The sequence below is a fragment of the Hyla sarda genome, chromosome 8, assembly GCF_029499605.1.
Source record: "Hyla sarda isolate aHylSar1 chromosome 8, aHylSar1.hap1, whole genome shotgun sequence".
In the NCBI taxonomy this organism is placed as follows: Eukaryota; Metazoa; Chordata; class Amphibia; order Anura; family Hylidae; genus Hyla; species Hyla sarda.
Genome location: NC_079196.1, coordinates 55,620,251 through 55,645,092, shown reverse-complemented (window position 1 = coordinate 55,645,092; position 24,842 = coordinate 55,620,251). Strand labels below are relative to the sequence as shown.

The 24,842-nt window shown below is 37.7% G+C and overlaps 1 protein-coding gene across 3 annotated transcripts in view; it reads right to left on the bottom strand.

The window, feature by feature from the left end:
* The window catches only part of MAP3K20 (mitogen-activated protein kinase kinase kinase 20), a 245,412-nt gene that overhangs the window by 102,589 nt on the left and 117,981 nt on the right, over nucleotides 1–24,842 (bottom strand). For all 3 annotated transcript variants that reach the window (XM_056534810.1, XM_056534812.1, XM_056534811.1), the window contains 7 exons: nucleotides 24,093–24,194; nucleotides 16,832–16,897; nucleotides 14,976–15,004; nucleotides 14,708–14,845; nucleotides 9,946–10,032; nucleotides 6,828–6,902; nucleotides 3,885–3,991 (listed from right to left, as the gene is read on the bottom strand). In XM_056534810.1, the coding sequence (XP_056390785.1) occupies nucleotides 3,885–3,991; nucleotides 6,828–6,902; nucleotides 9,946–10,032; nucleotides 14,708–14,845; nucleotides 14,976–15,004; nucleotides 16,832–16,897; nucleotides 24,093–24,194 (604 nt within the window). The remainder of the gene's footprint in view (nucleotides 1–3,884; nucleotides 3,992–6,827; nucleotides 6,903–9,945; nucleotides 10,033–14,707; nucleotides 14,846–14,975; nucleotides 15,005–16,831; nucleotides 16,898–24,092; nucleotides 24,195–24,842) is intronic.

The window sequence follows — 24,842 nt, the reverse complement described above, 5'->3', positions numbered from 1 at the left end:
TGCACAGTTGTTATGACTATAAAGAGACCCCATACTGTTTTCTTCATTGTTATTATTTTGACTTTTACTGCTGCTTTGCATGCTTCAATATACATTTTGGAATTATAATTTTCCATTTATTACCATATCCATTATATTGTATAGATAATAAAAATGAACAATGTTTTCCATTTACATGCTATAAAATGATCCAGTAAAGTGTAAAGGAGAACTTCAGTGAAACTTTTTTTATCCATTATGCCTGGGCTGCCGCAATAAACATACAGTCATGGCCGTAAATGTTGGCACCCCTGAAATCTTTCATGAAAATGAAGTATTTCTCACAGAAAAGGATTGCAGTAACACATGTTTTGCTATACACATGTTTATTGCCTTTGTGTGTATTGGAACTAAACCAAAAAAGAAGGGAAAAAAAGCAAATGGTAAATAAAGTCACACCAAACTCCAAAAATGGGCTGGACAAAATTATTGGCACCCTTAAAATTTTTTGCAAAAATAAGATTGTTTCAAGTATGCAATGCTCCTTTAAACTCACCTGGGGCAAGTAACAGGTGTGGGCAATATAAAAATCACACCTAAACGCAGATAAAAAGTAGAGAAGTTCACTCAGTATTTGCATTGTGTGTCTGTGTGTGCCACACTAAGCATGGACAACAGAAGGAGGGGAGGAGAACTGTTTGAGGACTTGAGAACCCAAATTGTGGAAAAATATCAACAATCTCAAGGTTACAAGTCCATCCCCAGAGATCTAGATTTGCCTTTGTCCACAGTTCACAACATTATAAAGAAGTTTGCAACCCATAGCACTGTAGCTAATCTCCCTGGGCGTGGATGGAAGAGAAAAATTGATGAAAGGTGTCAACGCAGGATAATCCAGATGGTGGATAAGCAGCCCCAAACAAGTTCCAAAGATACTCAAGCTGTCCTGCAGGCTCAGGCAGCATCAGTGTAAGTGCAAACTATCCGTTGACATTTAAATGAAATTAAACGCTATGGCAGGAGACCCCCACTGCTGACACAGAGACATAAAAAAGCAAGATTACATTTTGACATAAATTAACTTGAATAAGCCAAAATCCCTCTGGGAAAACGTTTTGTGGACAGATGAGACCAAGATAGAGCTTTTTGGTAAAGCACATAATTCTACTATTTACCGAAAACGGAATGAGGCCTACAAAGAAAAGAACACAGTACCTACAGTGAAATATGGTGGAGGCTCAATAATGTTTTGGGGTTGTTTTGCTGCCTCTGGCACTGGGTGCCTTGAATGTGTACAAGGCATCATGAAATCTGAGCATTACTAAGGATTTTGGGTCACACTGTACCGCCCAATGTCAGAAAACGTCCGAGATCTTGGGTCTTCCAGCAGGACAATGACTCCAAACATACATCAAAAAGCACCCAGAAATGGATGGCAACAATGCGCTGGAGAGTTCTGAAGTGGCAGCAATGAGTCCAGATCTAAATCCCATTGAACACCTGTGGAGAGATCTTAAAATTGCTGTTGGGAAAAGGCGCCCTTCCAATAAGAGAGACCTGGAGCAGTTTGAAAGGAAAAGTGGTCCAACATTCCGGCTGAGAGGTGTAAGAAGCTTAATGATGGTTATAGGAATCGACTGATTTCAGTAATTTTTTCCAAAGGGTGTGCAACCAAATATTAAGTTAAGGGTGGCAATAATTTTGTCCAGCCCCTTTTTGGAGTTTGGTGTGACATTGTGTCCAATTTGCTTTTTTTCCCTCATTTTTTTGGTTTAGTTCTAATACACACAAAGGGAATAAACATGTGTATAGCAAAACATGTGTTATTGCAATCCTTTTCTGTGAAAAAATACTCAAATTTCTTGAAAATTTACCCAAGATCTCCGACGCAAACCCAGCTTTCTGACACTGGGCGGTACAGTGCGACCCAAAATGTGTTGGTAATCCTCAGATTTCATGATGTCTTGTACACATTCAATAATTTACTAGCAACTCAGCCCAATAGGACTGGGTGAAAAGTCCACTTGTTATACCTCACTATAAACAATAATACCTAACTTTTATTAAATCATCATTAATAACTATGAGCTAAACATGATTTAAAAACCCAGCATCACAAGCACTGTTCTGAAAATATTGCAAAAACGTCCACCAGGACTGTTATTGTACCCCCCCCCCCCCCCCGAAAACAACCCCGAAAACATAATTGAACATTGAACCTCCACCATATTTCCCTGTAGGTACTGTGTTCTTTTCTTTGTAGGCCTCATTCCATTTTCTGTAAACAGTAGAATGATGCGCTTTACCAAAAAGGTCTATCTTGGTCTCATCTGTCCACAAGACATTTTCCCAGAAGGATTTTGGCTTCCTCAAGTTCATTCTAGATGGCAAATCTAGAGGCAAATCTAGATGCTTTCATGTGTAATTTTTATATTGCCCACACCTGTTACTTGCCCCAGGTGCGTTTAAAGGATCATCACATGCTTTATTTTGAAAGGGTGGCAATAATTTTGTCCAGGACATTTTTGGAGTTTGGTGTGACATTATGTCCAATTAGCTTTTTTCCACCCTTTTTTTGGTTTAGTTCCAATACACACAAAGGGAATAAACATGTTAATAGCAAAACATGTGTTACTGCAATCCTTTTCTGTGAGAAATACTTAATTCTCTTGAAAAATTTCAGGGGTGCCAACATTTACGGCCATGACTGTATTTTTATTCCGGCAGCCAAGGCATAATGGATAAAAAAAAGTTTCACTGAAGTTCTCTTTTACACTTTACTTTAAATACTTAATTTTCTTGAAAAATTTCAGGGTGCCAACATTTACGGCCATGACTGTGTATATGTTTGTTTATATATATATATATATACCTGAGGGTGACAAATATCTCCTGGTATTGCCCTTGAATTGTCCATGAGCAACCGCATACATGTGATATTTCAGTTTACTAAAGATTTCCCATTAAAAGGCATAGTCATACATGGATAGCCTTAGTCCCCCGAAACAAAAACATATGAACATCTGAATTAGGACATGTAGGGCATATGAACAGGGGTTGTTGTGATTGGACCACGGGAGATTTCATCATGAAAAAGTCCGAAATGTACATTTCTGCAAATCTTTGTGACTTTTTGAGTTATAGGACTTTGCATAAAAGGGGGCAAATTTACTATAGTGTAAACTATGCTAGCTCGGAGCACAGGGTCTGCAGCTGCAGTGATAAAGTCATGAAGTGGCGCATGACTCTTAAAGGGGTACTCCGGCGCTTAGACATCTTATCCCATATCCAAAGGATAGGGGATAAGATGCTTAATCAGACCCGGAGACGGAGCATTGTGACGTCAAGGCTTCGCCCCATGTGACATCACGCCCCGCCCCCCTCAATGCAAGCCCTCCCATAGGCTTGCATTGAGGGGGGCAGAGCGTGACATCACACGGGGCGGAGCCGTGATGTCACAACGCTCTGGCCCCGTCATCGACAGTAAACGGGGTGCGGCGTGCAAGATCACAGGGGTCCCCAGCGGCGGGACCCCCGTGATCAGGCATCCTATCTCCTATCCTTTGGATAGGGGATAAGATGTCTAAGCGCCGGAGTACAGAACAGACGAAATCCAACAACTAATGGGTTTTACTGAAGACTGAGGCATTTTACACTACAGTCTTTGTAAATTTCTCCTCATGTCTTAAAACTACATTCTATGTCAAAGCTGGGTAATAAATCCTCACTAAAAAATAAACAAATTAAAAGCAAAAAAAAAAAACATAGGAAAGTGAACTATGTAGAGGCGCTCACTCTACTCCCTGATGTGAAAAGACAGAGGTTCTATCTATGCAAAGCTCAGTCTGATGAAACCGCACATCTTTAAATTAACGTTTGTAATTCAGAGAAACTATTATTCTTACCTCCACTCTGCTTTATTATGCAAGAATGAATTGCACTGGTCTGGCAGCTTGCTGTCATTCGACATGGACTCCAAGCTTGAAATGATCTGTTTAAATGATGGCCTTTTCTAAAAAAAAAAACATAAGCATTGGGGAAAACTGATATAACTACAATGTAACCATGAAATGTAAGTTGTAAAATTATATATATATATAAATGCTGTACCTTTCATATATAAAAATATATATATATATATATATAGATATGTATATATGTATATATATATATATATATATATATATAAAGTGGTATCAACCGTAGCCACTATTGAACAATGTTCAGTCCATTAAATGAATGTAAGTCACAAGAGAACCAACTCAGCACCGCAATATCCAACTTATGTCACTCAGCACTAGGAAGTCCCCAACTAAAGGCCAATACTGTTCGTTCCAAGAAAGTGGCACTATGGTGGTGCTTGCACATAGAAGTCTAGGGTTGAGAAACATTGTCGCCTTGGTGTGAACCTAGCCATATTTGCATATTTTGCATATTTGCTGTAATGTAAGAGTATGTATTCAGACAGGATGGAAAAGCATTGTGGATTTTGCAGTTATACATGTTAATGGGGTCCTGTAAACGTCATTCACATGTAGAGTAGATTTCCTGCATAGAACACCAAGCATGTTGCAGATTTTCTAATCCCTGGCATGTTTATTCTGTACGGGGTGAAATCTTCAGCTCAATCCACCCCATAATTCTCAATGAAAAAATTCCATCACATTTAAGTCCACCCTTGTGGTAGGAGCCAATGTCTTCCCTGCAATGCTATTCTCTTGCGTCATACTTTTTCAACTAAAAGCAACTGCAGCAGCATGCCTCCCTCTCCCCATCACAGTCTTCTATTTCCTGATTTTAAACAGACAGATTGTAATTCACATTGAAAAGGTTTGTCAACATTTATAGGGCGCCTGCAGGCAGGGAAATGTGCCACTTACCCTTAACAGGCTACATTACATGCTTTCATGTATTTACATGTACCACTAATTTATATAAAACAATAAAGCAACACTATAAAGCAAGTCAACCAGGTTCAAAGACATAACTGAGTTAGTGAATTTTATACAATGATATAGTACATGCTGAGATAATAAGCATGCTACAATTAGGAGAGACCATAGCCTGCAATTTCCTGGGATTTATAGCAACACAAAGTAATGTCACAATCAGTTCTGTCAAATAACAAACACAGATGTACTTAATTTGACAAACCGACCTGGATTCCTACTACTATACCTGTATATACCTGTCAAGTAACCCCTAAAGAAAGGCTCTTTTGTAGTGTAACACCACAGATGTATGTTTAGATTATGATTGATGCAGATTATATCAAACCTATAGGTGTCACACCAAGGGGCCATAATTCATTGCTGCACTATAGAATATATAATATAGCATACATGGATTTGCTTCATATCAGCATGAGAGGGGTTAATTTCATTGTGCTAGATGTCAGAATGTTTACAACATAAATCCCTCTTGTGAAGCTGTGACTCCAAACCAGAACTCCTCTGTATATTGTAAAATGTTACACAATGGGTGACATGGATTGCCACTTTGTTTGGCTTCAAGGTAAACCAAATGCTTATCTGCTATATGCCTTGATCCTTTTATATCCCCTTATATATTATAAAAGAAACCTCAATAACCACCCACAAATAAATCATGCCTAATTTTGCACATGTTCAGAATGGGGAGAGCACACCCTACAAAAAGATTTCAAACATGGCTAGCCTAACTTAAAGGGGTAATCCGGGCAAAAACATTTTATCCCCTATCCTTTGGATAAGATGTCTGATCGCGGGGGGCCCACTACTGAGACCCCCAGCGATCTCCCTGGAGCACCCGCATTCTATGTGGGTGCTGAATCTCCAGTTTTGGAAACCTCCGGGTTTCCGGGACTGGGGACGTCACACCACGCCCCCTCCATTCATGTCTATGGGAGGGGGCATGATGGCGGTCACGCACCCTACCATAGACATGAATGGAGGGGGCGTGGTGTGACGTCATGTCCCCAGTCCCGGAAACCCGGAGGTTTCCGAAACTGGAGATTCAGCACCCACATAGAATGCGGGTGCTGCAGGGAGATCACGGGGGGTCTCAGCAGCGGGCCCCCCACAATCAGACATCTCATCCCCTATCCTTTGGATAGGGGATAAAATGTTTTTGCCCGGAATACCTCTTTAAGCCATTTGGAAGGAATTGTTAAGTCCTTAATATTGAGTCATAAGTAGGCAGTGTGACATATGCACTTGAGAAGATTTGCCTTCTGGAAGCCTTACCGATCACAAGGGCATAGGTCAAATATTCCCTGAGTAAATAAAGCAGCTGTATGCGTGTTCAGCTATTGTTCTATTCAGTATCTATGGGATTTACGAACATTGCTGAGCACTAAACATGGATATATCCAGAAGTCCCAGAAGTAGACAGAGAATAGAACAGTGATGGACAATCAATACTGTCACTTCATTCACTTCAGGGGCATTTAACCTCCGCTCCCATAAATAAGACACAGATATTGATGGGTTTGTGGCTAGGTGCATAATTTTTAACCTTGAGATAACAATATAAAATGTTTTTTTTTTTTTTTTTTTGAGATTTTAGGCTATGCTAGCATCTGCTGCAGCAAAAAAAAAGTAGTATTCTATTCATTTCTAGTTAATTCCACATGAACAACCAAGGATCAGCCCTTCTAAATGACAATGGGGCTAGTTCTCAATCAGATCCGTGGCAGTTAAGCTGTATATCTGCAGTAGAAATCCAGGAGCTGGTTTGTTGAAGTTTTTTTTATTCATGATCCATCGTAATATTCATAAATCCACGATCGATAGGTCTACACACACATGAAGGTAAAGTTTTGGTTGGATGTATTACAGTACTAAACAGAACATTATAAAACCAAATACCTTTGCATCGGCTTCCCAGCAATGGCGCATCAATTCTGCAAAACTTCTAGGACAGCAGCTGGGAATGGTCAACCTCTGAAAACAAGAGAAGCAAAAGAATGTTTTCCTGCTCAAGCATATACATAAGCAATTTATAAAATACACAAGTGGAACTTCGGGGAGATGCCGCTGAAGTTAGAAGTAAGTTTAGCATCTCCTAAATGGACTCATGATTTTTCTGTAAACATTTCAATGATAACTCTTTGGAACACCTCCTCTTGTAGTGATGTAAAAGGACTACCATGATAATATCCTAAAAGGAACCTGTAATCACTTTCATGCTGCCTGAACCTAGTCGTCGGGGCAGTCCTTGGCAACTGATTAATAGATCTCTCCCTGTTTGGGTAAAGGGCAGGATCAATCAATCAAGGCATGGAGGAACCACTGGGGACCGCCCAATGACTCATGGTTCAGGCAGCATGAAAGTTTTCATGTAAAAATTGAGATGTTCAGTAACCCAATGTATGGACACAACTGTCTTCATCGTGCCCCCAAATGATGTAACATAAAAGTAGGAATGAAATATAGTTGGAGTTAAAAGGACTGAATACTGAAAAGTTGTGGACATCCTTTCACTTCTTTCATCAAGACAACATAGTATTCCACGTACAGAAGACTTTAGTTTATTGAGTTAAAAGCAGCAAGCAATTGGCATTTGATAAATTCTACAATCTTCAATATTGAGTTTCATATATGGTGGCTGGAGATACATTACACAAAAAGGAGTTCTTCACAAATCTACTATAATCTATTTTAGGTTTTCTTATTCATCGTGTGCATTACACTTACATTTATTAGTGTTTTATATTGCAGAGACATCTCACCGTCTACTTTGCTCTCCTAAATATTACCAAAGTATGCTGATCCAGTCTGATCTCTAGGATCGGGAAGGATTTTTTTCCCTTTTAGGGTAGATTGGCTCATGTTTCCTGTTTTTTTTCCCTTTGCTCTGCATCTAAATACTAAGATTTACATTTCCCCTATGTTCCTTTCTTCCATGTCCTATTCTCTCCACTGGGTGAACTTGATGGACATATGTATTTTCAAAATTTTTCTATGTAATTATACATATAATTGTATAATCATTATGTATACTGAATATATAGCTCACAATATTAACATGTATGACATGAAAATAATACTGTTTCTTCTGGCATCTGATATACTTACTCTACCCTCAGAAAACCATCTCGTAAACCCAATCTGACAAAATCCCCTTTAGCATATGCTTTGCCAAATGCAAAGTGCAATTTATATTATTAAATGAAGAATATGAGAAGTAAATAAAAACAAGTGGCAGGTCAAATTAGCAAAAAATGGTCTTTAGTTTATTCATCGCTGCTACATGCAGTCAAATGTATGAGAGGGGCTTTAAAATAATGAATTATGTCAAATAGAAACTGGAAATAGTTGAGGGTTTTGTCTCTATGTGCTGGGACAGGCACTGATTTTTTAGGAGATTTATTTTATTTTTATTTATTTATATAGCGCCTACAGATTCTGCAGCGCTTACAATTATGGGGTACAAACAAAGACAAGTATCAGACATAATATTACACAATAAGATCATGGTTTGTATATAGACAGTGAGGACTACAACCATATTACATGACGATTTTATCCAGTATTATACATTATGAGGGTTTGTATATAGACAATAAGGGCCATAATGCTTGATGAAAACTACAAGGAGTATTATACATTATGAATGATCTGCCACTGTGCTCTCTAACCAGCCAGCTGACAAGTCTCCAAGAATAATACTATTTCCCATTAAAGGCCGGAAAAGGTTCATATATGTGACATAATCAAAGCGACAACTTAATAAAAGATCTGGGTTGCTAGGATGCAAAGATTGCTATGGATTCAAATTATCTGCTGCAAAGTCAAGAAAAATACAAATCACCCCCAAATAACAGAAAACAGTAGAAACTAAATAGAAAAATAACATTTATAATATTTTATACCAAGTACTGAGGTATTATATTGACTTACAAAGTACATTTCACTGCATGTGGAGCACCTGGGAAATTAGAATGACCTAAGTGTTCGCTTTGTGACTAGGCGACCTACACACAGTGGGGGTCATTGATGGTACTAGTGTAAAGATGAGAAAAAAAACAGCAGTCCATTGCGGCCAGTATCTTGGCGCCATATTCTTATAAAATAATGGCTGACGTCTGATTTTTTACACGCCTTTGGTTTTATATACAGCAACGGACTAGACTCAAAATGGCTGTTCATGTTTCACATTAAATTATGATATTGGGCTATCTTAATACTGAGCATTAAAATAAATAGTTAAAAAAATACTCTATTAATATGAGATGGTGCAACCCGTACACAACAATCTCTGTGCTGCGCATAAATCTTAGAGCGGAGACGTTTAAGAAAGTTTAAAAAGCAGAGATTTCCCGTCTGATTTCTCTAGCATAGGAAGTGTTTACACCACTAAAGACTTTATTCAATGGAAAAGCTTTGAGGAGGAACCTTGCCGTTCAGCCGCAGCCTTGCCAATACATGTTATGAACATACCTTTAATGTGGAGTTGAACATCCTGCGGGAGGCTAAACTGTAATTTTCTTTATTTTTTTTTCTTCTTTTATTTTTGAAACTCTCATCTAAAGTGACAGCTTCTTGTAGTAAAACGTCTCCTGCTGGGAGAGTTAAGTTGAAGTAGCTGAAGGTCTCTCACTGAAATATCAACTCCTGGCCAGTAAAAAGATGCCCAAAATCGCGGGAGACGGAGTTAAACTGGTCCCCTACCTTGGACGCAATGGCTCCTTTCATCACGAAGAGCAAACCCCCAGGTTACCCTATTGAGACTGAGAAACTAGTACAGTAGTTCTACAATATTTGATCTACGGCATCACGATGTGAAGCCGCAACAATTAGATGTAAAGGGTCCATTCATGAGGAATAACATCACTTTGACCCTTTGTGTTAGCTCCTACTGGTAATCTTTCCATAAGCGTTGAACTTACTTTCAATTTGAAGAAGATGAAAAAGTCTTTTGCAAACCCCCAATACTGTTTTCATATCTATCAACTGTATCTAAGGAAAAAAAAAGTAGCCTTACCTCATTTTTTTCTACCACGAGCCAAGCCACTTGCAGTCCTTCCAAGCCTTTAAACGGAACCTCTCTTGTTAACATTTCCCACAAAACCTAAAAAAGAGCAGGAAGACAATTCACTGCATTTATCACACCTAAACGGCACAGTGTTTATAAATAACTGTGTTACATCTACAAGCTACCATGCTCACAGCCATCAAAATATATTTTATAAACCTAAAGATTCTAAATTACTGAAAGGCATGGTCAGTAAAAAATTATTAATAGAATCAACATAAAAATTTGTGCTGACAAATATAATTTAATTAAAGAGAAACAACAAAAAAACAACAATAAAATACATTTTAAGTGTTTAGTTCAAATATACAAAACAAAGTAATAAAAGGCATAATTACAAACCAACTTATTGAATGTAAATTTATAATTTTGATCACAGCCAAATAATGAGCAAACCTGAGGTGAATTGACATATTATGAGTTCTTTAAGATTTCTATGAAGGTTCGAAAGGGCTAAAAAAAAAAAAAAGGCCTTATTTGTGGGGTTTGACTTTTTAGGATTCCATAAATATTTAAGAAATTGTATTTCTCTGTATATTAATCACACAATTCTGGATGTGCTGAATGAAAGATGGCGGATTAAACATATTACCGTAATAATGGAAACCAACTTCTTGTTGGACTATATATATTAGGAAATGGCAGGTAAGAATCAGAAAAACATTTGTGGAATTATGACCTCTAGGTTTACTAATGGCATCAATGAATAAGAAAAAAAAGTCTATAGGATTTTTTTTTTTATAAAATCCCTTTAAAATTAATTAATAATAAAAAATAATAGTCACATTCTATAGTATTTTAGAATTAGGTGTGTAAACCACGGGTAGGCAAACCATTGGGGAAAAAAGTAATACTGCAATAACAAATTCATGGTCAATGCTGCCAAGGTCTCTAGGCACAAAGAGAACGGGACCAGTTAAACACAAATGCCCTTGGGGCCTGAAGGTCTACAGAGTATAATGGTGATGCCACTAAGTAAAATGGTGATTCCACTAACCCAGGAAGTGCCCAGGCATAGAGAACTCTGAACCCTATACAAGTAACTTCAATTACAAACTCATCTAGATAACTCATAGAGCACTTTTGTAGCCTAGAGTATGGCACACGTGGCACATGCCAAGTATGGTACAGATGAATTTTTCTTTCTTCTTCACCACCCATATTCACAACAATTCTTCTAAGTTCATACTTAGAAGTATAATGGTGATGCCACTAAGTAAAATGGTGATTCCACTAACCCAGGAAGTGCCCAGGCATAGAGAACTCTGAACCCTATACAAGTAACTTCAATTAAAAACTCATCTAGATAACTCATAGAGCACTTTTGTAGCCTATAGTATGGCACACGTGGCACATGCCAAGTATGGTACAGATGAATTTTCTTTCTTCTTCACCACCCATATTCACAACAATTCTTCTAAGTTCATACTTTCACCACTAGACATTAGAAGAGTCTCCACTCTCTTGGTTGACCATTTCTTTTCATATCAAGTCAAATACTTTACTGTAGATTGTATTGAAGTATAGCGCTGGATTCACATATTGGTAAATCAAAACAAAAAACGGCAAAATACACAGTCATAGCCATAAGTATTGGTACCCCTGAGATTTTTCAAGAAAATTTAGTATTTCTCACAGAAAAGAACTGCAGTAACACATGTTTTGCTATACACGTTTATTCCCTCTTCCTTTGTAAACTGCTCCAGGTCTCTCTTATTGGAAGGGTGCCTTTTCCCAACAGCAATTTTAAGATCTCTCCACATGTATTCAATGGGATTTAGATCTGGACTCATTGCTGGCCATCTCAGAACTCTCCAGCGCTTTGTTGCCATTCATTTCTGGGTGATTTTTGACGTAAGTTTGGGGTCATTGTCCTGCTGGAAGACCCAAGATCTTGGACGCAAACCCAGCTTTCTGACACTAGGCTGTACAGTGTGACCCAAAATCCATTGGTAATCCTCAGATTTCATGATGCCTTGCACACATTCAAGGCCCCCAGTGCCAGAGGCAGCAAAACAACCCCAAAATATCATTGAACCTCCACCATATTTCACTGTAGGTACTGTGTTCTTTTCTTTGTAGGCCTCAATCCGTTTTCATCTGTCCACAAGATGTTTTCTCAGCTTACTCAAGTTCATTTTGGCAAAATGTAGTCTTTCTTTTTTATGTCTCTGTGTCAGCAGTGGGGTCCTACTGGGTTCTCCTGCCATAGCGTTTAATTTAATTTAAATGTCGACGGATAGTTCGGGCTTACACTGATGCTCCCTGAACCTACAGGACAGCATGAATATCTTTGGAACTTGTTTGGGGCTGCTTATCCACCATCCGGACTATCCTGCGTTGACACCTTTCATTAATTTTTCTCTTCCGTCCACACCCAGGGAGATTAGCTACAGTGCCATGGGTTGCAAACTTCTTGATAATGTTGCGTACTGTGGACAAAGGCAAATCTAGATCTCTGGAGATGGACTTGTAACCTTGATATTGTTGGTATTTTTCCACAATTTGGGTTCTCAGGTCCTCAGACAGTTCTCTTCTCCTCTTTCTGTTGTCCATGCATAGTGTGGCACGCATACATACAATACAAATACTTAGTGAACTTCTCTCCATTTTATCTGCTTTCAGTTGTGATTTTTATAATGCCCACATCTGTTACTTGCCCCAGGTGAGTTTAAAGGAGCATCACATGCTTGAAACAATCTTATTTTTCCACAATTTTGAAAGGGTGGCAATAATTTAGTCCAGCCCATTTTTGGAGTTTGGTATGACATTATGTCCAATTAGCTTTTTCTCCTTCTTTTTTGGTTTAGTTCCAATACACACAAAGGCAATAAACATGTGTATAGCAAAACAGGTGTTAATGCAATCCTTTTCTGTGAGAAATACTTCATTTTCTTGAAAAATTTCAGGGGTGCCAACATTTACGGCCATGACTATAGGTATAAAACAAAACAGAATTTTCTATCTAATAATAAGTTATATTAAAATCTTTGGAAAAAGCGGGCATCAGTGCATATATTGGGGGAGATTCTCAAAGAATTTTGCACCCAAAAAATCTATTTTGCGCCAAAATTTTGGCGCAAAAGTATCGACCACGTTTTCAAAGAGCCTTGTGCCGCGGATTACACTGTTCACGTCAGTTTTGTAAAAGTGGGCTTGTCCACGTATATTGTCTGTTTTAGGGTTCACACGGGCAGATTGCCTGATGAATTTCCGCAGCGTATTTGTGGCGGAAAATCCACAGCAGATAATCTGCTACCATTGAATTCAATGGGTCTGAAGGAAAATCTTCAAAACTGCCTCTATTGCAGATTTTCTGATGAACCATTGAAGTCACTGGCAGCAAAATCTGCTGCGGATTTTCCGCAGCAAATACACTGCATAAATTCCGCAGGTAATCCGCCCGTGTAAACGTACCCATACATGATATTTTCAAAGGGGTGAGAGTCCAGTTTACATAAAAAATTTCACACCAGCTTTTTGAAATCACAGAAATTATTGTAGTTTTATTGTTTGTTTGTTTTTTCTTCCTTTTTTTGTGGAAAAGGTGTTATTTAAATAATTATTAAAAAAAAGAAATAATTATTATTGAAAAATGATATTAAAAACAAATATATTTTTATTTTATTTTTTTTCTCGATCACTGCACCTGCACTCACATTTAAGCTGTTTTATTTATCCAGTTATGGCTTGTCTGGGCACTAATAACCATGGAATATTTTGTGAGATGTTTCCTGCAAAATTTTCTGGGATGTAAAATATGGCGCAGAATCTTAAATTTTGGTGCCAAACTCAGCAATTTTGGCGCAAAAAAATCCAATATGGCTGCAACAAAAAAAATGTGCAAAAAAAAAACAAAAGTGGCACGAAAATGAATTTTCACATATTTTCAAAGCAGCACAAATGGCCTTTGAAAATGTGAGGAGAAAAAAAAAGGTGTGAATAATTTTGCTGGAACAGAAATTACAGTAGTTTTTGAGAATCTCTCCCATTGTTTTTAAAAAGACTGTAATTTCAATGATGGAATTATGGGTTTTTATTAAGAATGTACGCACTGTTCCATAGACTATGCTACAGGGGCTGTAAAGTTAGTGTAGTTCATAATCTAGTGTCTGTACCTGTGTGTGACGGTTTTCTCACAATTCTTCTGTGATTTTCACCCCAATATTTATTTTTAACAGCATACAGAATGACTGTTGTCTCAGATTTTTCCCAGGTTGCAATGCGGCCGAGACCTGACATCACTAGTCAGCTGATGATAGGGAGCCTGTCTGCTTCAATGGGTGGAGGGATCGCTTGGTGGGAGAGAGATCAATCTGCAACTAATGCAACAGCTGTAGGCACCCTGATTGAAAACCACAGGTCTTTGAATGGATGAAGCTCATTTATGTTTCAATGGGTGGGGTGGCTGATGAGTGGCAGGGAGGAAAATGGAATTATGGGATTTGTAGGCAAAAAAAAACTAAAACAGGAAATACCAGTTCACAAAAGCTAGCCACAGTGTTATGGTAATCTCACAACATAGCCATTTAGCCCCAAGACAAGCGCAGATCCTTCCTAAGCATGTCCATTACTGTCTGCCAGGTACATACTAAAATCACCTTATGGTGGATAACTCCTTTAAAAAACTGCCACTTTTTATACCTATATTTATGTCGTTTTTAAGGGTTTTGATTTTAAACTGTGTGAACCCAGCCTTAATGTCACTTACCACACCATACGAGTATGTGTCACACGTCTCAGATACCGGAAGACTCTGGATTACTTCTGGAGCCATCCAAGGAAACGTCCCTACAAGGGACATATGCGTTGTGTGGGAATGGAACCTTGAGGCGCCAAAGTCACAAATCTAAATAATAATAATAATAAAAATAAATAAATAAATAAATAATAAAAATAATATTTGAGGATAGTCTTTTTTTTTTTAACAAAGGAGATGGTGTCAAACATCTACATCCAATACATGCTTGCTTTCTTACCTTTAGTACTCCATCGAAGGTTATCACAACTAGAAGTAAGCAAATAATATTAAATGTAGTACATTTAGAGTGAGATAATTTTGGAATAATATTATAGTAGTTGACTGTGTTACTACAACATTGGTAACACAAGATAAAATACATTTCACCAAATGTATTCTATTAAATCTGAAAAATATTACTTTACTGAATGTTTCTGATATACAATAGGCAACAGGAAAACTACATATTGAGGCCTCTTATTCCAAATCTTTTATTGAGGATAAAAAAAATGACCATTTCTAGGGTCTAGTGCTTTCAATACCACAGAGAAGAGAAGAATTATTTTTTAAGACTTTGTAATATGAGGTTCCCATTTCTCTAATGCTATTGTAACAGACCATTTCAAGTGCTCTAGCTTCCTACTGCACACTATATTGAAATCTGGTCGGCAGACACTATTATCTGGGAGCCCATCTACCGGTACTTATAGAGGGGAATACGGTTTTTCCTATGCTATACTCTGTACATGAAATTCCAACAATTAGGAGTTAAAGACATCAAAGTAGTACACGTAATATAGCAATACACATTGGTTTAGGTTTTTAACCAAAACATCAGGTGAAATGTAATGATTGTTTTAGCCGCTTATTAACAGACCATCATTGTCTGAAAATAAATTTTCCAGGTTTTAAATATTTAGATGATACTCATGTGTCATTCAGGAAAGATCATTCGCTCACGAACAATTTTATGACATAAATGAAGAGGCAAGCTTTCGGGAGTCCTCCCCTTTATCGAGACTTGATGAAAGGAGGACTCCTGAAAGCATGTCTCTACAAAATGTTAGGCCAATAAAAAGGTACTACAAGACTCTGGAACATTCTATGATTTTGCATCTTCATTACTGGACTAATACGGCTTCTTGAAACTACTAGAATATTCCAAGAATGTTTTCAGATTGCTTGTCCTTCACCCTTGTTATTGATCATGTTTGAATGACTGTAACAGCCATACTCGGACTAACGTTTATGGCTCTGTCATGCAAAACAATTGTGGACAAGTGCTCCACCATTAGCCTACTTCTTTCTTATCATCTAATGTGTATGTGGCCATCATTTCAACCATTTTTCAGCTTTAAAAGTTTTTTTCACAAAAACATTTCAGCATTTAACCACTGTAGAGGTGATACAATGTATGACTCAGGGGGCCCCTAACACTGGGAGCACCACAATCACTAGAGCATGAGTTCAGAGTCTCTGGCTCTTCCTTGTTGTATATCCATGCTGAGGAACGTTTAAATGGAACGATGGTCAATCATGCATTATGACATAATGTTTCTCCCTTCAAAGTTTTTGGAACTGATGGAAAGAGTAAGTCATCACACTACAGACTAAGGGTCATTTCAGGCATGGCGGATTAACTGTGGATTTATGGTGCAAATACTGCACTACAAATGTAATATTCGGAGAAAAATCACAGCAGAAAAATTCCACTACGTGATGACTTACTATCAGGCTGGGTTCACATAGTATGATCATCAGAATTTTTAGCCAAAACCAGGAGAGGAACGAACAGAGAAATATTACAATGGAAAGAGATGCACATTTGTGTGTTTTGGACCCACTCCTGGTTTTGGCTAAATACTGATGAAAATTCTGTGTGTAAATTCAGCTTAAAAGTTATAGAAACCCAATGCATCTGTTAAAGGAAATGGTAGAAAAATACAAATCTGCAGTAAATAGCCATATCAATATTTTTGCTAGTTGTTATACAAAAAAAAGGTAACAATATATAATACTGATTTATATCATTACATCTCTATAACACTGCCACAACACATATGAAAAAAAAACTTATAATAAATGATACTTTACCATTTCTAGACTTGAGATCTCTGTGTATTACACGAATCGGGGCTTCCATGTGTAAGTAATGCATTCCTGTTCACACAGGAAAAAGAACATTGTAAATCAAAATAAAATCAGAATTATTTGAGAGAAAGCTTTCCACACAGCGGGAAACAATCCCAAGTGGTCATTTGCAGACTTCCTCTACGAGTAAAGACTACTGTGATATGTTAGTCCAGCTCAAATACAAAAGCCACATATAGTAAAGATAACTTTGGTTATTAAAGATGTATTTACTTGCTATATTGGCAGAACTACTATAATTTCGAGAAATGTTACTCAACTAATCTCTAACAGTAAAAAAGGCCCTCTAAGACAGTGGTCCCCAACTTAGTCCTTAACAGGGAAAAAATTCAATACCTGGACTATGGGTGTGCCCAGGGGACTGGGATGGGGACTACTACTCTAAGATGTTCTTATTTGTCAGCCCACCACATCCCTTATACTGACACAGTTATTCATCGTTTGAGAAATACAACTGCAAATCAATACCATGTGTTATGTCCAGTGCAGGGCCTGAGGGGCATTACAAATAGGTCTAAACTGATGTATAATGTGAAATCAAATATTTTTCAAATTTACAAACCTTTTCGAAAATGTACTGTTGAGATAGATAACTTATTAATTCCCCATACATCAGCTTTGCTTTGATAACCTGTTGCCCTTGGTTGTGTACATGTAATGGATTCCACTAAGGTGGTCAAATGCTCAGTTAAAGTTCAGTATCCTATTCTTAGTCAAGGAAGTATTGGAAATTAGTCTCCACTGGGCAAGTAAGCAAGTGGAATTGTGGGAAAGCATGGCACACAGCCCAAGTTGGGGAAGAAAACTAGGAAGTGATCAGATGGGAAACAAGAACAATACAGTGTGTATATTATTTTTATCTAATTGTCCTATACATGTATAAAGGTTCGCATCTGATTTTGCCAATTTTGCTTAGTGGAAACACTTCTTTAAAAAACAGCAAGGATAAAAATGCAAGACAACCTCTTGTGATGTAGTTTTAGCCAATAGCTACAAAGCACCAAGTGATGTCAAAGAAGAGGCACCATTTTGGCAACTGTACAGCCCACTACGCATTTTGTTATTTAGGCAACCCTAGTATGTTAAATTACCTAGTATGCAATTTCTTCCATTATTCCATTATGTGCAATAATTTTTCATGGACCCATTCCATTTGTGGCATAGGCAGAACAGTAGAACTTCTGGTTTGCACCACATGGTTAATTCTCAACCAAACATCACTAAATGCTGCCTGGCTGCAAAATAATCTCCATGTCCACTATTCTGTACAATGCATCAAGACAAGAGATCAATGACCTGAAGGCACCAATAGGTCCAAAATCAATATTAACTGACTCTCATACCTGGCTGCCTGGTCAGCCACTACCGACACCCTGGGAAGCAGCCTGGTACTCACTATCAGCAGAAGTCTAGCTTTCACAAACTGAAGCAGGATAAAGGATGGAAACCTAGAGGGTTCTTTGACTTCATGCTTAAAAGGGGTACTCCGGTGGAAAACTTTTTTTTTTTAATCAACTGGTGCCAGAAAGTTAAAGGGGTTATCCAGGAAAAAACTTTTTTTTATATATATATATGAACTGGCTACAGAAAGTTAAACAGATTTGTAAATTACTTCTATTAAAAAATCTTAATCCTTTCAGTACTTATGAGCTTCTGAAGTTAAGGTTGTTCTTTTCTGTCTGGCAACAGTGCTCTCTGCTGACATCTCTGCTTGTCTCGGGAACCGCCCAGTTTAGAAGAGGTTTGCTATGGGGATTTGCTTCTAAACTGGGCGGTTCCCGAGACACGTGTCATCAGAGAGCACTTAGACAGAAAAGAACAACTTGTAAATTTGTAAATTACTTCTATTAAAAAATCTTAACCCTTTCAGTACTTATTAGCTGCTGAATACTATAGAGGAAATTATTTTCTTTTTGAAACACAGAGCTATCTGCTGACACCTCTGTCCATTAACTGTCCAGAGTAGGAGAAAAACCCCTTAGAAAACATATGCTGCTCTGGACAGTTCCTAAAATGGACAGAGATGTCAACAGAGAGCACTGTGCTCGTGATTTAACAGAGAGGACTGTATTCCAAAAAGAAAATAATTTTCACTGTAGTATTCAGCAGCTAAAAAGTACTGGAAGGATTAAGATTTTTACATATTTTACATATGTTTCCCTTTAGTAGAAGAGATAGTATTAAATATGTGCATTGAATATAACTATATTGTATCAACAAGCCAGTAGTATATTTATACAAACATATATTCCTGCAATACAGAATTTGTTAAAGGTGGAGCTTTTTCTTAAGGCATCCCATAAATTCATTGCAGAGCTCACATATTTAACTAGCACAGACCTGTTGTCAACTATCAAGCACCTTGAGAAGCTGTGGAGAAGCCAAATTCTTGCAAGAATCACATTTCAGACTGTGGAGCTTTTAGAATTGCCTACATTTTGTTTTTTAATTTAGGTTAGGGCAACAAGGCGATTTTTTTGTATGATCTGGGTCACACTGTTTGGCTTGTGCTGCATCACATTTAGGCTTAGTTAATGGGGTCAACCTGTGACTCAAAAGTGTCAGCTGTGTCAACTGTGACCCGACAGCCGCATTAAATGTATCCACGATGGCTATTTTGCCACTTTCAGATGGTCGTTTCGACCATAAAGAAAAATTAAATTACTTACCTAAGCTGCGATGCTGTGGATAGACCATCAATGGGTTTTTCCTTGAAAAAACCCTTCAAGTGGTCACCGCTCTTTCACCAAACTTTGTATAAATCAAAAGCACAAGCCAATATTATCTCATTACGAAGAAAATGCCTCATTTACACTTATCAGGCACCATTCCCTTTATCCTCTCTTCTGAATTTATTAATTACCCTGGAAAAATGCTCACGCACTGAAATATCAGGATTCATGCTGCCTATAGAAATCTATTATTATTTAGCAGCTAGTCTCCACCACTTGGTGAAGACTAGCTGTTATGATGTCTGTTATACAAACAAACATACATAAATAATAAAAGGCAGTACTTCCTAGAATTCTAGTGTTCCTTTTCTCAGTCTATGCAACATTTGGTACAAACACCTTTGTAGAGTGTGAATGAAAAGATACTAGAATTCTTGGACGTGCTGCCTTGAATTATTTATGTACGGTATGTTTACGGTGTATAAGAGACATCATAACATAGTCTCCACCTACTACTACTACTACTACAATTGAAAAAAAGACAACTGAAGATTAAAAATGTAGACTGAAAAAGGTAGAACTGGTGAAAAATGCCATATATACATTATAACTTATGAAAAGTTATCTGAAAAATTTGAAACCATTTAAAGAGGTATTCCAGGAAAAAACTTATATATATATATATATATATATCAACTGGCTCCAGAAAGTTAAACAGATTTGTAAATTACTTCTATTAAAAAACATTAATCCTTTCAGTACTTATGAGCTTCTGAAGTTAAGGGTGGTCTTTTCTGTCTAAGTCCTCTCTGATGACACCTGTCTCGGGAAACGCCCAGTTTAGAAGAGGTTTGCTATGGGGATTTGCTTCTAAACTGGGCGTTTCCCGAGACATGTGTCATCAGAGAGGACTTAGACAGAAAAGAACAACCTTAACTTCAGAAGCTCATAAGTACTGAAAGGATTAAGATTTTTTAATAAAAGTAATTTACAAATCTGTTTAACTTTCTGTTTAACTTTCTACTCAATCACTATAACAAAGTGATTTTAGGGCTCTTTACCGAGCAATGCCCCATCTGCTTCACTTGGCAGAGACTGAAGTTTGGACCACTCCAATTTCCCCCCCAAAAATTCCAAATTCTCAAATGTTTTAGCAAGGAGACTCATTATCAAAATCTATGATTTAGTATCTCTTCTATCAAGAACCTTCAATTCAAAAAGCAATGGCACCTGCGGATTCTAGAACATGACTCTTCTGGTTCCAGAGAAACGAATGGTCTGATATGCTGGGACACTGTGTAGTATTTCCATGGAAAAAAACTAAAGACTTCAAATACACACACTTTCTATATACAGACATTTTCTTTTCAGGAAATTGAGGAAGAACAAGCCTTTCATTTGTTTGTTTTAGAAAAGTCAGACAAAGGGCAGCACTAACAAGTAAGCTCAACTTATTGGCACGAGTATACAATATAAAGAGAAGTGCTTTCTCTGATGTCAAAAGTCTACCAAAAATAGTACTAAGCTAAAACAATAGACTGTCTAATAATTCCAACCTTGAGAGAAAGAAAAAAAATTCACACAGGAAAAATTTTCTAAACAGAAAAGAAACAGAAAAGAGACAGTATCACAGTTAAAGTTTTTCAGACTACGCCATTCTAGAAATCTGATGCTCTGCAGTTATATTTAGCTGGCTCACAGCAACAAATCACAGCTCAGCTTTCAGACAGTCAGCTGGAAGCCAAGCCCTGTTTTCAAATCTCACTCCTGCACACAATTTGTATAGAGATGTGGAAACAGGGCCCTGACTATCAAAGATTGCTTTGCCTTTAAATATTAAAGGGGTACTCTGGTGAAATAATCTTTTCAAATCAATTGGGGCCAGAAAGTTATACAGATTTGTAAATGATTCGTATTTACAAATCTTAACCCTTCCAGTGCTTATCAGCTGCTGTATGTTCCACAGGAAGGGATGTAGTTCTTTCCAGTCTGACCACAGTGCTCTCTGTCCATGTCTGGAACTCTCCAGAGCAGGAACAAATCCCCATAGCAAACCTCTCCTGCTCTGGACAGTTCCTGACAGGGAAGAGGGGTCAGTAGAAAGCGCTGTGGTCAGACTGGAAAGAACTACACAACTTCCTGTGGAGCATAAAAAAGCTGATAAGTACTGAAAGAAGTAAGATTTTTATAAATAAATCATTTACAAATCTGTATAATGTTCTGGCCCCAGTTGATAAGTAAACACTTTTTTCCCACCAGAGTACCCCCCTTTAAGACTGTGGCTAATGCAGAAATCACTAGGGGGAGCTCTACTGTATACAGATTTAGACAGCTGAAACTGAACGCAAATAAAAAGGAAGCTCCCCATATCTGGCTGTATCATTACAGAAATGATCTAATAAAAAAAATTGATTATTTAGGTATGAGTTTTCTTAAGTGGGGCAAGGAGACAGAACACCGTTAAGATTCTAGTCTCATCTAAATTTATTCAGGAAGCACAGATCATTTTATACCAGTAATAATTACATAGAAATACACTGGTGTCTAATCACAGTAAAGGCTCATGTCCCCTTGGATACCTTGATTAATAATAATAATTAAGTAGTAAAACTTTAAATGACATCAGTCCATGACATGAAACAACAAAATCCTACATAGTGATTTGCAATAATTTTTATTGATTTTATTTTAAATCTAAGACCCATGTTGCCCAGAAGAGGTCAGCAAAAAGAAATTTGCGTTAAGCAAAGTTATAGAAGTTACACTTAAGTTAGGAACATCTGTGCGTTCATTTATTTTTGTAATTTTTTTTTTTGATGAATGCAAAATGAATCTATTTTTAAATAGTCTTCATTAAAAAAAAATCCAACCATTTAGCTACTCATTAGAGGAAGATAAGGCTATATTCACATCAACGTTAGGCAAATCCGTTATGAAATGTCTGTTATTGTCATCTAACGGAGGTCATTCTTAACACATATGAAACTGATGTTCCCGGAAGTAAATGGTCCGTTATATTAATGGGCCGTTACTATCTGTTAATCACTGGTAATGTCAGTTAGTTTTAAACAATTTCGTTTTTTTCCAAGCATGATCAGTAGCAATAAAGGATGTAAAAATAATGGAAACTAATGGAGATTACTTCCGTCACCATAGACTTCAATGTTAAATTACGAACGTACGTTAGAATATCCGTTATTTATGACGGAAAAAAAATACTGCATGCACAGTATTTCTCTCTGTTAAAATAATAGAAATTGAGTAAAGCTGATGATAACTGAGGAAAATAGAGATTTAAAAAAGTCCATAGAAATGAATGGGATACATTGCCTTAATTTTCATTTCTGTTACTCTATAATGGGAATGAGTAAGGGAAATAAAAAATACTGATGTAAAGTCTATCAACATTAGACAGACCTTTTGCTTTCTAATCAATGTTAGAGATTACAGTGTGGAAGGAAAGACTAGATGGGTGGAGAGAAACCCTGGAGGGCAGCTTACACAGGCTTGAGAGAGGATATAGATACAAGAGCAGTCTGCAGAGGAGAATCATATAGACGGTGTGCAAGTATAGGCTATGGAAGCAAAAGTAAGCTAAATTTAGAGTAAAGACCAATTGATAAAAAAACATTTTGCATCAAAATAAGTTCTAAGCAAGAATATAAAAAAACTGCTTTTTAAAAAGGTGTCTAAGGCCTTTAAAGGGGTAATCCGTCCCTAGACATCTTATCCCCCACCACTGGGGACCCCCACGATCTCCCTACTGCAGCTGGAGTTTGTTTAGAGCGTCAGGTTCAGTGCCAAAGGCTCGTGATGTTACGGCCACGCCCCACTTGTGATGTCACAGCCACTCCCCCTCAATGCAATTGAGGCTTGCATTGAGGGGTATGGCCGTGATGTCACGAGCAGGGGGTGACTGTTACGCCACGAGCCTCCGCCACGCATTGTCAGTCATCCGGCACAGAAAGAAGTTCGCTCTGTGCACCGGATGTCTGGGGTGCCGCAGTCGAGATTGCGGAGGTCCCCAGCGGCGGGACCCCTGTGATCAGACTTCTTATCCCCTATCCTTTGGATAGGGGATAAGATGTCTAGGGGTTGAGTACCCCTTTAAAGAAACCGTGCATATTAACTAACTGTTGTCCTAACAATTTAGACAATTATTGGCTTGACAAAAAACAAAAGAACACTATTGCATTAAGACCAGATATGTTTGCCATAAATGCTGGGAATTTTTCCCAATGTATATGTCAAATGTAGGGCTCTAACAAGATATGAACTGGGAATAATGTGTATGGGCAAAGTTAAAGCCTGAATATTAGCTACAACATTAATTCTACAATAGATTCCAATATTGGAAATAAAAATGGTAGCAATTCACTTTAACCCTTTCTCAGAAAAGGACACTGCCCTTCTCCTGTTCCAGCTAACATGATCATATGAGAAAGGAGGTCAAAGCACCAACAAACAATGCATACATCTCCTGAGAGTCTGACTTTACCACAAGAAGGCCAATAAATGGTTTTGCCTCTTACCTTTAGCTACGTCGGTTGCCCAAGTCATAATGTGCTCCATGTCCATGTCTTCACTTCTGTTGCTATTGATGAAGTCATATAGTGATCCACCAGCAGCATATTCTAGAAAAAACAAGAAGTTCAATCTGAGTGAAATTAAAGAATACAATCTTTTCGGTAGCACTGACCTTATGTATAGCTGTTAGAGCACGAAGATACATGGTACCCCTCATATATCTGTCTGTGCTTCCGAAACATAGAAAAATGCTTTTATTCTCAGATGCCAAGTGTCAGAGGAGTTTTCAAGTCCTTTAAAGGGGTACTCCTCTGGAAAACTTTTTTTTTTAATCAACTGGTGCCAGAAAGTTAAACAGATTTGTAAATTACTTCTATTTAAAAATCTTAATCTTTCCAGTACTTATCAGCTGCTGTATGCTCCACAGCTTTTCTTTTTGAATTTCCTTTCTGTCTGACCACAGTGCGCTCTGCTGACACCTCTGTCTGTCTCAGGAACTGTCCAGAGTAGGAGCAAATGCCCATAGCTCCTGCATTGGACAGTTCCTGACATGGACAGAGGTGTCTGCAGAGGGCACTGTGGTCAAACAGAAAGGAAATTCAAACAGAAAAGAACTTCCTGTGGAGCATACAGCAGCAGCAAGTCCTGGAAGGATTAAGATTTTTAAATAGAAGTCATTTACAAATCTGTTTAACTTTCTGGCAAGAGTTGATTTAGCTCCCTTAAAGGAGCATTGGGTTACAGTGTGAGTGAAC